Here is a 15,006-nt window from a genome sequence, read left to right as displayed (position 1 = left end):
AGCAGTAACGTTAAAAAATGTTCAAATATGTGTAAATTTCTATGAGAGTAGACTGCTGAGGTCATCGGTCCCTAGACTTACACACAACTCAATCTAACTTATCCTAAGAACACCGCACACACACACACATGCCCGAGGGAGGACTCGATTTTTTTTTTTTTTTTTTTTTTTTTTAGAATGAGATTTTCACTCTGCAGCGGAGTGTGCGATGATGTGAAACTTCCTGGCAGATTAAAACTGTGTGCCGGGCCTGGACTCTAACTCGGGACCTCTGCCTTTCGCTGGCAAGTGCTCTACCATCTCAGCTATCCAACCATGACTCATGCCCTATCCCTTTACTTCCGGCAGTGCCTCGTCTCTTACAGGGGAGCTTCTGTAAAGTTGATTCCTGTGGTGTACATAATCCCGCGTAGTCAGTACGTACACAACTTTCCCACTAGAACGCGCCCCACTAAGCACAACAGCGCAGGCGCAGCGCTCGTCCGTCTCCGCACTACGAGATGGCGCTGCCTTAGAGATGGAGCAAATTCTGCTTCCGCCGATCCACGTATTCATATGTAACGCAGCCAATGAGATTGCTGCTAACGTACTTAGCCATGAAGATAAATGTATAGACACTTTTGTCAAGTGTCAGAGATATGTGAGAATAAGATTAACGTACCAATACCAAGGGACTTCAGATTGTCAATTGTAAATAGCATCCAGAACCAAGTTAAATAATTTTATGCTTGTTATTATTTTAATAAATGTGTGTGCAAATTAATCAAGTTCTGTTTAGAGTTGGTCACTGTCAATCTGCTATTCTAAGCATGCAAGTGGCATTTCTATCGTCTGACCTAACGGCACAAGATAAACACGCCACAATAAGACCACGAGACATATTGCTGACACTCGCTTACTTCGTTAGAGTGACAAGTAAATAATCTGATGGTGTGTGTACCGAAGGTCTTACAGTACGTGCACCACAATTCCTTTACTCAGTTTTTTTTACACTTCAAGTAATTCAATACCTTCTCTTGCTGACAGTACGGGTAATGTAACTGATGATGATAAACAGAAGGCCGAAATTCTAAACCTAGCTTTCAAAAACTCGTTTACGATGGAGGACTGCAGCACCATTCCCCCTATCAATTATCGAACAAACGAAAGGATGTCTGACATAGTGTTTAGTGTATCTGGGATTGTAAAACAGTTAAGATTCTTAGACGCCAGAAGGGCATCTGGCCCGGACGGTGTCCGCGTAAGATTTTATGTTGACTATGCTACAAATATAGCACCATTATTATCCGTCATCTATCAGAGATAATTGGAACGGCGAAAGTTCCACGGGGCTGGAGGAAGGCCCAGGTCGTAGCAAACTATAAAAAGGGTAGAAAATAGGATGCACGTAATTACTGGCCAATTTCACTGACATAGATTTATTGTAGAATCATGGAACATGTTTTGTGTTCAGACATAATGACCTTTCTAGACTCTGAGAAGCTCACCTGCAGAAACCAGTACGGTTTTTAGGAAACAGCGGTCATGCGAGACACACCTGGCCCTCTTTGTGCATGATATACAACAGGCTCTAGATACCGGCTACCAGGCTGATGCCATATTTCTCGACTTTCGAAAGGCGTTCGAATCAGTTCCGCACTGTCGCTTGATACAAAAGTACGGTATGTCCAATGACATATGCGGTTGGATAGAAAGTTTTCTAACATACAGGGAGCAGTACGTCGTCCTGAACTGGGTTAATTTAAACAGAAACAAGAGTAACTTCAGGTGTGCCCCAGGGCAGCGTAATAGGTCCTCTGCATTTTACGATTTACATAAACGATCTGGTTGATGGTATTGACAGCGGCCTTAGACTGCCGATGATTCTGTAGTCTACAGGAAATTAGTATCACATGAAAGTTGTGAACAAATCAATGAGGATTTGCAGAAAATAAATGCGTCGTGTAATGACTGGCAGTTATCTCTCAATATTAGTAAGTATAACCTACTGCGTATAACAAGGCGAAAATTCTCATTAATGTATGAGTACAAAATAAATGATCAGTCTTTGGAAACGGTAAAATCAGTCAAGTATCTGGGTGTGACTATTCGAAATGATCTCAAATGGAATTATCAGATTACACATGTAACGGGTAACGCGAACTCTAGATTTCGGTTTATTGGTAGAATCCTGAAGCGATGCAGTCCTTCAACAAAGGAAATAGCTTACAATACGTTAGTTCATACAGTCTTAGCGTATCGTTCGTCTGTATGGGACCCTTACCAGTTGGGTCTTATTCAAGAGATTGAGAAGGTCCAAAGCAAGCGGCAAGATTGGTGACTGGTACATTTAGCCATCGCGAGAGCGTTACAAATCTCATTGAAAGTTTGAAGTGGGGCACACTTGCAGATAGACGACGAGCTAAACAGAAGGGGCTGCTCACTAAATTCTGAAATCCAATCTTCGCCGAGGATGTAGAGCATATATTATTACCACCAACTTTCAAATCGCGTAATGATCATCATTCAGATATAAGGGAAATAAGAGCTCGTACTGAGGCGTTCTGACAGGAGGGACCGCACAATCCGTGACATGGCGCCTCTAACCACGCGGCCTCTCCGTGCGACCAGCAGTAATGCAGAAGAGAGTAAGAGAAGGTTGTAACTTATCCCTGATGTCTGTACATTAATCAAGCTGAAAACGAAACGAAGAGATTGGCCTACGAGACAGGGTCTGTCAGAGAAGGCAAAGTTGTCTACTCGGAAGATCAGTTCAAAATAATGGATAGTGTTTGGAGAAGACGTTATCATATTAGTATTAATAAACATAAAAGAAGCTTAATTCAGTGTAGGTGGATTAAATCAGGCGACAGTGATGTATTCAGACCAGGGAATGTGACGTTAAATGTGGTGGATGAGTTTTTTGCTATTTAGGCAGCTAAATAATTGATGATGGGAAGAGAGAATACAAAATTCGGACTGGCACTAGTAGGAAAAACATGTACAAAAAAGAGAAAATCGTTAAACAGTGTGTAAATATGATAACTGCGATATAATGACCAGTTTTCGTCAGTCTTTATATATGTAATTTTACTGTACATGTGTATGTCACTGAAGTACTCCTAAGCGGCTGGACCGATTTGAATGAATTTTTGTGAATGCATTCAAGTGGTGGCCTGGAAAATTTACATTCTTAACTCAGCACGGTAGGTGGCGTTACATTTTTGTGTGCAATATTGAAGGAATTATATTCAGTTATAAGTTACGTGCATAGGGTTTCGTTTATTTTTCGACATTTCAATTTGAGTTTATTATATTATGTGTGTTTCGTTATTTTGACATTTTAATTTTTTTGTACGGTGTCTTTTGATACTTCAGGTGTCGCATTTCAGTGAATATTAAGTGTATTATATTCACATATAAGTTACGTACATAAAACAATTTCACGTCTTCGTGGACGCGGAGAAAATATTGGTTGACGGACTCGGAATTCACAATTAGTCCAGAAACGTCGGTTAAATATATCGGCAGAAGATCAATTGACGGACAATGAAAATTTAAGAAACCAGGCTGCGATCAGACGTACTAATCAAAGTCAAGAGCAACGCAACGAACGTCTTCGAGTCAGCGCATAGAGACAAAGACTGGCCCGTCAACGAGTCACCGACACATTCAGAACACGTGAACAACAGCGTTTGCAAGTGTATCGCCCACTGACACGTGCATCACTTCTTCGCCTTGCGTTTGAATATGAGTCGGACATCGACTATTCGTCACATTCACAAATTGTAATCGGTGCTATGAACAAACAATGCCAACACTGCCATGCACTCAAATACAAAGGTGAATCGGCCGGTTTCTGCTGCGCGTCTGGAAAAGTTGTATTGTCACTATTGAATTCGCCGTCAGAACAGTTGTAAACACTATTGGCTGGAGCTACATCTCAATCTAAATTGTTTTTGCGTAAAATTCGGAAATTCAATTCGTGCTTTCAAATGACATCATTTGGATCAACAAAAATCGCTCCGAATGAGGATGGTCGCGATTTCCAATCAACGTTCAAGATTCAGGGCCAAGTGTATCATCAAATTGGTTCTTTAATGCCGATGCCTGATACCGATTGAAAATTTGTGCAAATCTACTTCATGGCTGATGAGGAGCAGTAAATAAACGCACGCTGTCAGTACAACAATATCGAGCAGACGGAGGAGCGAGAAATTGTGGGTATCTTAGAACCGTTTTTACAGAATCACAACCAGCTGGTCCAGTTGTTCAATACCGTTTCACACAGACTACAAAACGGCAACTATACGATCGCCATCGAAGCAGACAAAGTACCACCTGGACAGCACGCGGACCGATATAATGCACCGACCATTAATGAAGTTGCAGTTGTTATGGTTGGCGACGCATTTGAACGTCGAGATATACGAATGCAATGCAGACATAACACAGTGCATACGATTGAAGACAATCATCGCTCTTACGACGCTTTGCAATATCCATTGATATTTTGGGAAGGAGAAGATGGATGATATCATTTGAGTATCAAACAAAGAAATCCAGCAACAGGTACAATCTACACATGTCATTACCTAATATTTTATTTTTATGCACGATTAGTTTCTTTTTGTCTTAATTATATTTTTAGTTTGCAGGTGCAGAAACCAGTAAGAAAGTGAGCGCGGTGAACTTTTACGCATATCGATTGATGATTCGTGTCAAAGAAGACAATAATATTCTCCGATGCCGCCAGCTGTTTCATCAATATATCGTTGATATGTATGCGCAAATTGAAAGCAAGCGATTGCGATACATCAGGTATAATCAAGCAAAACTTCGAGCTGAGGAATACATTAATTTGCGTGATGCTATTGTTGGTAACGTAGAAGTAATAATTAATATTAATGACATCGGTACTTCATATATTCTCCCATCATCATATATTGGTAGCCTACGTCATATGCAAGAATATATTCAAGACGCCATGACTTTTGTGGGCGCGTACGGACGACCAGGTTTGTTCATTACATTTACGTGTAATCCAAAATGGGATGAAATTAAAATTGCGTTATTGCCAGGTCAGACTGCAATCGATAGGCACTATATCACTGGACGTGTCTTCAGAAAAAAGTTAAAATCGTTGATGAACTTGGTTATACAATTTGGCAAAATACGTTGCTGGCTGTATTCTGCTGAATGGCAAAAACGAGGTTTGCCACACGCGCATATTTTGATTTGGTTGGTCGACAAAGTACAGTCTGAAGAAATTGATAAAATTATCTCAGCAGAAATTCCGGATCGTAATGTCGATCAAGAATTGTACGAGACTGTTACCGCTAACATGGTCCATGGTCCACGCGGTGCTATAAACACGACGGCGCCGTGCATGGACAACGGAAAATGTACACCTGCGTGTCCACTAGTCTCTCCGGCTACGGTCGGGCGGCGCCGGTACCTCGTTGCGCAGCTCGCAGGTGCGCGTCTCGGCGTCGTCGTGGTAGGCGGCGGTGGCGGCGGTGTGCTCGGCGCGCATGCGCCACAGCGTGGCGCCCAGGTCCTCCTCGCCGTGGCGCTGCGCCTCCTCCGCCCTGCGCCGGAACCCCGCCCCCGCCGCCAGCAGGCGGTCGCGCTCCGCCTCGTACCACGTGCGCACCTCCACCAGCCGGCGCTCGTTCTCCTCTGCACAAGGCCAAAGTGGCAGGGCCCGACTACCGACCGAGGAACTGCTGTGCACACGTACTGTAACGGCTCATTCACCCGCAACTCCGTCCTGCTCGCTATTGTTTCCAGTGACGCTCAAAGGGCGAGTACCGGCAGCATGCGGATAATGGGTCGATCTATCTCTTATCCTCATACGGCATTTGACACTGTACCACACAAGCGGCTCTTAGTGAAATTGCGTGCTTGTGGAACATCGTCTGAGTTATGTAACTGGATGTATGATTTCCTGCCAGAGAGGTCACAGTTCATAGTAATAGACGGAAAGTCATCCAGTAAAACAGAAGTTCAAATGGTTCAAATGGCTCTGAGCACTATGAGACTTAACTGCTGAGGTCTTCAGTCCCCCAGAACTTCGAACTGCTTAAACATAACTAACCTAACGACAGCACACACATCCATGCCCGAGGCAGGATTCGAATCTGCGACCGTAGCGGTCATGCGGTTGCAGACTGTAGCGCCTAGAACCGCTCGGTCACATCGGCCGGCGCAGGTGTCTATCCACAGATCCATTGCAGACTGGTGGTTCTTGTTACTGTGCAGATGCTCTATAGAAAGAGGCGTCTTACAGCAGGTACTGGAGCCAAGAAGCTAGCTGGGCTGTGGATTTTTAGTGAACGAGATGGACTTGGCGATGTTTAATAGAAGCCAATAAATTACATTTGTCTGTGTGGAACTTTTAAGTGTCTGGTTCTCACTCGTTGCCTCTTGCAAGCTCTCTGCTTTCAGATTTACGTCTGTTACTGTTTATTTAGTTGTTCGGAGAGAGGATTTTTAAGGAAGATGACGTATAACTGACCACATTCAATGCAGAATTAAGCTACCAACCTATCGTTTGTGACGTCCCTGTAATTAATGACTTTCGACTTTGTAATTACACGCGGTCACGATCTGTTATAAATGCCAACACAATGTACGTAAACTTACTTTGTTGGTCCCCAATAATAACTGTTCCCAAGTATACTTCCCACAATCACATTTTTGTAATCCACACTGATAATTGCCGACCGCTGTGGCGGAGCGGTTCTAGGCGCTCAGTCCGGAACCACGCGACTGATACGGTCGCAGGTTCGAATCCTGCCTCTGGCATGGATGTGTGTGATGTCCTTAGGTTAGTTAGGTTTAAGTAGTTCTAAGTTCTAGGGGACTGATGACCACAGATGTGAAGTCGCATAGTGCTCAGAGCCATTTGAACCATTTTTGAACACTGATAATTTATCATTCTGGAGAAGTCATCGTTAAATTGACCATTACTCATTCACCAACAACAGTTTCAACTTTTACTACAGAGTCCTATAGGTTGCTAATACATGTAATTTCCAGTCAGTAACTTTATTTCTACTCATGACAGAAAAGCTAACACTCGTTCCTTCTGCTTAACTTATACAGGGTGTTCTAAAATTCCCTTTACAAACTTCTAGGAGGTGTATAGGAGACTGAGTAGACAATATTTCGAACTGGAACCCATTTTCGTAAAGCGACTAATTTTATAAGTACTTGATAGGCAGTGAATCAGTGCATGATCTGCATCATGACTTCACTCCATAATAGTCAAAGAACAAAAAGGAAGCTTAATGAGTATTCAGAAACATCATAAACACTCTTCCAATTCAGGTGTGCGGCGTGTCCTTGGAGCACCACAGTCATGGTACCCCTTTCTTGAAGCCGTTGTTTAATTCTGGCGAAAAGGGTCTCTGATGGTGTCGGAGGTTGCGGATAACGATCTCGAGAAAGGCGACGAGTAGTTCTTCCGTTACCGTGAGCTTCGCCATTCACAAGGACCATATCGGTGTATACTGCAAACGTGTAAACCATGTTGCTGTAACATTTACAAACATATGAATGAGCCACGAACCAGTTCAGAGAGGTAGGATTGATGTGAAATGACACCAGCGGATCCGATGTAACCACCCTCATCATGACTATCTTATTGCATGTTACAAAGCATCCTCTCCCACATAAAATTGGTAAGAAGCACCCTCCATCACCCAGCATTAGTATGAAGCACCATCTGCCATGAAATATTGGAAGAAAGCTCACTGTCTCCCGCACGACTTTAGTAGGGTGCACCCTTTACCACATAACATTGGTATGAAGTTCTCTTTGCCATGCGAAATTGGTAGCAAGCACCCTCCATCATGCAACATTGGAACAAAGCACCCTGTACCACCAACATTCGTATGAAGTAATCACACTGGTAAGAAACATTCTCCTCCATGCAACATTGTTATGAAGCACCATCTGCCTAGCAACAATGGTAGGAAGCACTATCTGCCACGTAACATTGGTGTGAAGTACGCACCGCCATGGATGGTGTCATCCTGCCACTTCTGCAGCTATGACCCTGTACTTAGAGAACTCAAAGGTCATCAGGGGATTTATTCCTTGTTGGCAGCATATGCTTTTCGATCCAGAAAGTACATTGCTCTCTTAGTCAATACATTCAGTAGCTAACAGGCATGTGTTTTACGTCGAAATATGGAGTGAAGAGCCCCCCCCCCCCCCCCCCCCCGCCTACCCCCTCCCACCTGTATTAGAGTTTACAGTTACAGGACTTCATGTACTGCTAAGCACATCTGCCCACAGAGTACACTGCTTTCATCTAGCTATCAGATGTCATTTTGTACAGGTAGATTATAGTTGCGGTATCCTAGCCAACTAAATCTCCATATGGGCCCATATACAGCAAAATGTGGCTACGCAGAGGAAGATGTAGAATTGCTTACTGGACAAAAGGAGAGGAAATTTTGTGCTTGCACCAGACGTCAGTATACACTGATCAGTCAAAACATGACCACTGCCCGCTGCGGCATTGGATGCCGACTGGTAGCGTTGCGAGCATGTCACGCAGTAAGGAAAGCATGTAAGCAGAGCAGACACAAATTGGGGAGCACCCTAGCGAAGATATGGGCTGCAAATAGGGAAATCCATTGAAATAAATGACTTTGACAAAGTGCACATTATTATTACACAGAGTCTGTAAACGACTGTCTCGAAAACGGCGACGATGGTGGAATGTTCATGTGCTACTGTCTTGAGCATCTACGGAGAGAGGTGCGCGCGCAAGTGTTTTGGAGCATACTGTTCATCTTACATTGTTGCACATGGAACCCCACAGAAGACCATGCCTACGAGTTCACATGTTGACCCAACGACATAGTCCACTACGATTGCAGCGGAACAGGGCCATCGAGATTCGACAGTCGATCAATGGAACCGCGTAGGCTCTTCGAGTAAATCACATTTTGGCTACACGAGGTCGCTGGCCGTCTCCACAAACGCCATCATCGAGGTGAATGGTGGTTCTAAATGTCCAGTGCCCTATCGACACAGGCTGATGGGAGAGGTGTTAGGCTATTGGAAACATTCTCCTGCGCTTGCATGGGACCTGTGGCAGTAATCGAAGTCACGATGACAGCTGCAGACTACCTAGATCCGTTCATGCTTGATGTCTTCTCCATCAGCGATATCATCTTTCACCAGTATAATTGTCCATTCTGCACTAGTTTGAGGAGTATTATAGTGAACTCACGTTGATGTCTCGGTGACCAAATTTGCTTGATGTAAATCCTATGGAGTCCATCTGGGTCGCTATCAAGCGCCATCACCGCGTGCGCAAGTCAGCGGCCCGATACTTTCGGGAATTGCAGGACCTGTGCTAGACGTCTAATGCCACATACCTCCACAAACCTACCAGCAAACTGTGGGACCCCTGATATACAGAATCAGTTATGTATTCCGTTCCACAGATGGACAAACACACTACTAAGCAGGTGGTCATAATGTTTTGGCCCATGAGCATACATGCAGCAGAGGTGGTTGGTTGGTTGCTTTAAAGGGGGGAAGGGACAAAACTGCTTGGTCATCTCTCCCTTGATCGTATTAAAAAAAGTTCACAAGGGAAAGAATAAAACAAACGAGACTTACAGCACAAAACCACGAGAAAGGGGGAAAAAACACAAGAATGTCGGAAGGGCAACAAACACGATAATGGACAAAATAGGACAAGAAAAATCACAGGAAGACGCAAGAAACAGGTAGAAGGGATAAAAAATAAGAGAGCATATGGCCGTGGTTGCCGATCACGAGAATAAAGGGAATAAGCCAGCCACTCTGCAACACATGAAAACCTCCAGCCTAAAAGCACTAGGGGAGAGAACACAGAGTCACAAACGACATGCGCTAAAACTTAGAACGATAACCCCCCCCCCCCCCACACACACACACATGTAAAACGTAAAACCAAATAAGCTGATGAGGCGTTGTCGGCTAAAATTAACTGTAACGAGTCCAGTAATCGAAGATTACGTCGCAGGGTAGCCAAAGTAGCACAGCGCAACAGAATGTCAACCGGGCGCAGCACCAACAGCGAGGCGGGTCTTCACAGCGCAGGAGATAGCCATGGGTCACCTAAGCATGGCTGATGTGGAGCCGCCAGAGAACCACAGAGGCCCTGCGAGAGGCACACATGGAGGACTTCCACAGATACATAGTCTCCTCAACGGCACGCAGTTTGTTGTGCGTACTGAGGTTAGGCCGTTCTGTCTACCAAAGCCGAAAAACCTTGCAGCGTAATACTGAATGCAGGTCACTTTCAGAGATGCCGATCTCAAGAAGCGGTTTCCGTGTAGTCTGTTTGGTCAGCTTATCAGCAAGTTCGTTGCCAGGGATTCTGGCGTGTCTTGGGGTCGAGACGTACACAGCTGAATGACAGGACCGTTCCAAGGCATAGATGGACTGTTAGATGGTCGCTACCAAAGGATGGCGAGGGCAACACCGGTCTTTAGCTTGTGGGCTGCTCAAGAAGTCACTATAGATAAGAAACGACTCGCCAGGACGAATGGATATGCTCAAGAGCATGAGATGTGGCCACCAGCTGTGTAGTGAAAACACTGCAGCCATCTGGCAAGGAGTGATGTTCAATATGTCCTTTGTGAGCATAGGCGAAGCCAACATGACTATCTGCCATCGAGCTGTCGGTGTAAACTACTTCAGAGCCCTGGGACATGTCAAGAATCGAGAGGAAGTGACAGCAGAGAGCCTTGGGAGGAACTGAGTCCTTAGGGCCATGAAAAATGTCCAGGTGAGCTGCAGCGTATGTATACACCATGGAGATGTATGTGAATGGACCCAAAGGGGAGGTGGTAAAGGAAAGCACTCTAGTTCACACAGGAGGAATTGGGCGCGAACCGTGATCGTAAGCACTGATCTGGGCCGCTGATGTGCGAGATGAACTGCTGTGGTTAGGAAAAGGAGGTGGTAATTTTGACGCTCAGGAGAGCTACGAATGTGTGCGACATAACTAGCAAGCAGTTGTGTGCACCTGATTTGCAACGAAGTGAATCCAGCCTCTATCAGTATGCTGATCACCTGACTCGTCCGAAAAACTCCCGTCACTAGTGGAACTCCCCAGTGGTGCACTGGGTCTAGTAATCGCAACGCTGGGAGCGCCGCCAAACCATAAACCAGATTTCCATAGTCAAGGAGGGACTGAACAAAATCTGAAGATTCACAGCAGTGTAGAGCGATCTGCACCCCAGGTTTTGTTGCTCAGGTAGCAGAAAGCATTAATGTGCTACCAGCACTTCTCCTTAAGCTGAAGAAGATGAGGAAGCCAAGTCAATCAGCCTTGGAAAACCAGTCCTAAGAATCGATATGTCTTCACTACAGTGAGTGGATTATCATCAAGGTAAAGTTCTGGTACCAAATGAATGGTACGACACTGACAAAAGTGCATGACACACGACTTTACAGCTGAAAGCTGTATGTCGTGGGCTAGAGCCAATGACTGCGCCTTGTGGATGGCTCCTTGTAGGCGCTGCTCAGCAACACCTGTACTGGAGGAGCAGCAGGAAATGCAAAAGTCACCTGCATACAGAGAAGGTGTGAGAAACAGCCCCACAGCTGCTGTGAGACCATTAATGGCCACTAAAAATAGGGAGACACTCACTACAGATCCTAATCTCCTGAATATGGGGAGAACTATGGGAGGCACCAACTTGGACATGGAAAACACAGAGTGAAAAGAATTATTGCATAAAAATCGGAGACCCCAATCATATAATGTGGCAAGGATACAATGTCCCCAGGTTGTGTCGTGAGCTTTTCTCAAATCAAAAAGATGGCGATCAGGAGATGGCGTCTGGCGAAGGGAATTTGGATGGTGGACTCGAGGGACAGTAGGTTATCAGTGGTAGAGCGACCCTGGCAGAAATCATCCTCGCATGGAGCCAGTAGGTCCCGTGACTCCATGAGCCACCACAACTATTAACATACATTCTAACAGCTTACAAAGAACGTTGGTGAAGCTGATGGGCCGATAGCTATGCACATCAAGCAGGTTTTTACCAGGTTTAAGCACTGGAACGATGGTGATCTCTCCCCATTGTGACGGGAATATTCGAGTGCACCAGATGCTGTTGAAGATGACGAAGACATGCCGCTGGTAGTCCCAAGAGAGATGTTTAATCATCTGATTGTGAATGCGATCTGGCCTAGGAGCAACATCGGGGAAATGCACAAGGGCACTGAGGAGCACTCAGTCAGTAAATGGCGCGTTACAGGGTTCACTGTGGCTGCAGTGAACGAGAGGAGTTTCCCTTCCATCCACCGTTTTGGGGTTAGAAAGGCTGGGGGTAATTGTCCGACACACAGACTCGAGCATAGTTCTCAGCAAAGTGATCGGTAATTGCGTATGCATCGGTAGATAACACTCCATTGATATTACATCTGATCTTCGTTCAGACTTGTGAAGGCGACGTATGGTACATAATGGTTGACACGTGCCTCACCCAAAACTCCTGTTTCTATCTTCTTATGAGCTGGCGAACACGGGCACTAAGCCGTTTAAAGGCTATGAGGTGCTCCAGGGATGGGTATCACTTATGTTGCTGTAGACACCGCCTATGCTCTTTAATGGTCTCAGCGATTTTCGGCGACCACCAAGGCATTGTTATATGCCAGGAGCACCCTAAGGAACCGGGAATGGTGCGCTACATACTGAGGTCAGGACATAGACGCAAGCTGCCCCTGACACTATTATATTCCCTACGATTTTTGTAATATCCTCTATAGCTGCGAAGAGCAGGGATCTGCATTGCTGGAAACTAGGTTTCCTGGAGGGCAATTCAGAAAGCAGGTGTAAAGCTCAACAGTTGTCGTAGCTCTGTCACTCGGTGGAGAAAATGGCAGCAATTCCTCAGGAGGATGACGTTATTGTGAGGCAGGGAAGGCATGAGCGCTCAAGGAGGCAGTTTACGTCTCAGGGTCACCTGCTGTGACCGATTGAGTACCTGTGCGATCAATGTCCATTGTGTCTGAGCGAGATATAGGTCGTCAGGGGACGCCAGAATCTCCACCTCATTCTCAGACTCAGACCTCATTGGGACCGGTGGTGTGGGTGCCACCACAATGTCTTGGTTCTTGGGAGTCTTTTTCTTTTTAGGTTTCTCTCACTCCCCCTTAGGTTTCTTTGCCTGGGAGGGCTTCACTGATTCAGCCCCTGGGACTGAAAAGGATCGTTAAGCCCCATGAGCAGCTGCCTGTGGGCCCTTCTGCCACTGGTGGGTGTCCACATTCCCACTGGTAGGGACTGGGGAAGGTAGTGACCCAAGGGACCCTTTCCTAGCGAGAGGAGCCGAAGAAGACTGATGTCCCTAATGGTTGGGGTGGAATTGATCCCGAAGTAGGGGTGTGGGAGGAAGAGTGATAGAAGTGCCCCTCACCATCAAGGGGGCAGGAGTAGTCATACGGCTTTGAGAGACAACTGTAATTACGAAACTGATGGGGCTGGAAACGTTGTTGTAGCGGTGGCATAAGATGTTGTCATAAACACAGGATGGAGCTGTTCAAATTTCCTCTTAGCCTCAGTGTAGGTCAGTGGGAGCAGGGTCTTGTACTCCGTGATTTTACTTTTTTTCTGGAGAATCTTGCAGTCCAGCGAGCAAACGGAATGGTGCTCTCTGCAGATGACACAGATGAGAGGCAGGGCACATGGAGTATTGGGATGTGAAGGTCGTCCACAATCGCGACATGTGACTCTGGAAGTACAGCAGGAAGACATGTGCCGAAACTTCCAGCACTTGAAGCACTACATCAGGGGAGTGATATATGGCTTGAAGCCACATCGGTATACCATCACCTTGACCTTCTCGGGTACTGTGTCACCCTCAAAGGTCAAGATGAAGTCACTACTGGCAACCTGATTATCCTTCAGACCCCTATGGATGCACTGGACGAAATGGACACCTGATGACTGTCAGTTGGCGCGCAGCTTATCATCAGACTGTGTGGCATAGATTACCCTGGATCATATTTAACCTCTTATAGGTCATGGCAGAATCAAAAACATCCTCCACCCCCCCACTCCCCCACCCCCAGTTAGTCTCAGGCTAGTAGTGCAGGTTACTGGGCAGAGGATGCTGTTTGTATCGGAACTGACCCTGATCGCATTTTTGAAGGTCCCTCCACCTCCCAAAACTTGCCTTCTAAATGCTCCACAAAAAATGAGGCTCATCGGCACAAAGGATTCCCTGTCAGCTCTCATACATACGAGGTACTGGGGCGAATAAGATTTGATACCATCCTTAGCCTGGCGTTTCATCCCCCACAGTGCGACCAGGTGGGGGGGGGGGGGGGGGGAGCGATTTGGGGTCATACTTCGTTAAAGTGATACTTCAGACGCTTAGAGAGATGATGACGTAGTTCGCTTCATGGTGTGTCATCCACCATGATACCACACACTCCGACCAGGAGTCCTCCCCACAGGCGCTACCTAGCCTCAGCAAAGGCCACCTGACAGGATGACAATTGTTGGGAGTCCCAATGCCCCAGGGAGACAGGAATCTATTCCTTGGCATACGTGGGGAGATAATGGCACAGGCGTCAGCAGAGCGATCCCTGTGTAGTCAGGGGGCTACAAGCAAGAGGTTACACGGAAACCCAACGATAATGGACTGGCTACCGAGCTGGATATCAGATGAAAACAAGCAAACATATCCATTATCATCATCGACGCAGAGAATGACATCGCACAGCACACACTCTTATTCTCTTGCAGTTCAATTGCGGATTCGAAGACGATAAAGGGAAAGGTTAATCAAATAAAGTGAGTGCTTCCTAAACCATCGAAGCTATTGATGATAGGAGGAAGAAGGTCAGCAAACAGTTTAACCTAAAACAATATTTGCGAGCGTGCCAACAAGAAGTACTGTACATCTGAAGAGGCAGCAAAAACAAAAACAGGCACACCGACAATTTGGATAAAGATCTTGAAGGAGAGCTAGCTTAATATTTTCTTGCTTTGAT

The 15,006-nt window shown here is 45.8% G+C and overlaps 1 protein-coding gene across 1 annotated transcript in view; it reads right to left on the bottom strand.

The window, feature by feature from the left end:
* Positions 1 to 15,006, bottom strand: part of LOC126285064 (dynein regulatory complex subunit 2-like) — a 100,403-nt gene that overhangs the window by 69,160 nt on the left and 16,237 nt on the right. Inside the window, exon 3 of the mRNA XM_049984387.1 lies at positions 5,438 to 5,661. Coding sequence (XP_049840344.1) covers positions 5,438 to 5,661 — 224 coding nt within the window. The remainder of the gene's footprint in view (positions 1 to 5,437; positions 5,662 to 15,006) is intronic.

This window comes from Schistocerca gregaria, chromosome 8 (assembly GCF_023897955.1).
Source record: "Schistocerca gregaria isolate iqSchGreg1 chromosome 8, iqSchGreg1.2, whole genome shotgun sequence".
Taxonomy (NCBI): Eukaryota; Metazoa; Arthropoda; class Insecta; order Orthoptera; family Acrididae; genus Schistocerca; species Schistocerca gregaria.
Note: the sequence above shows the minus strand (reverse complement) of the source record. Positions and strands in the feature narration are given on the sequence as shown.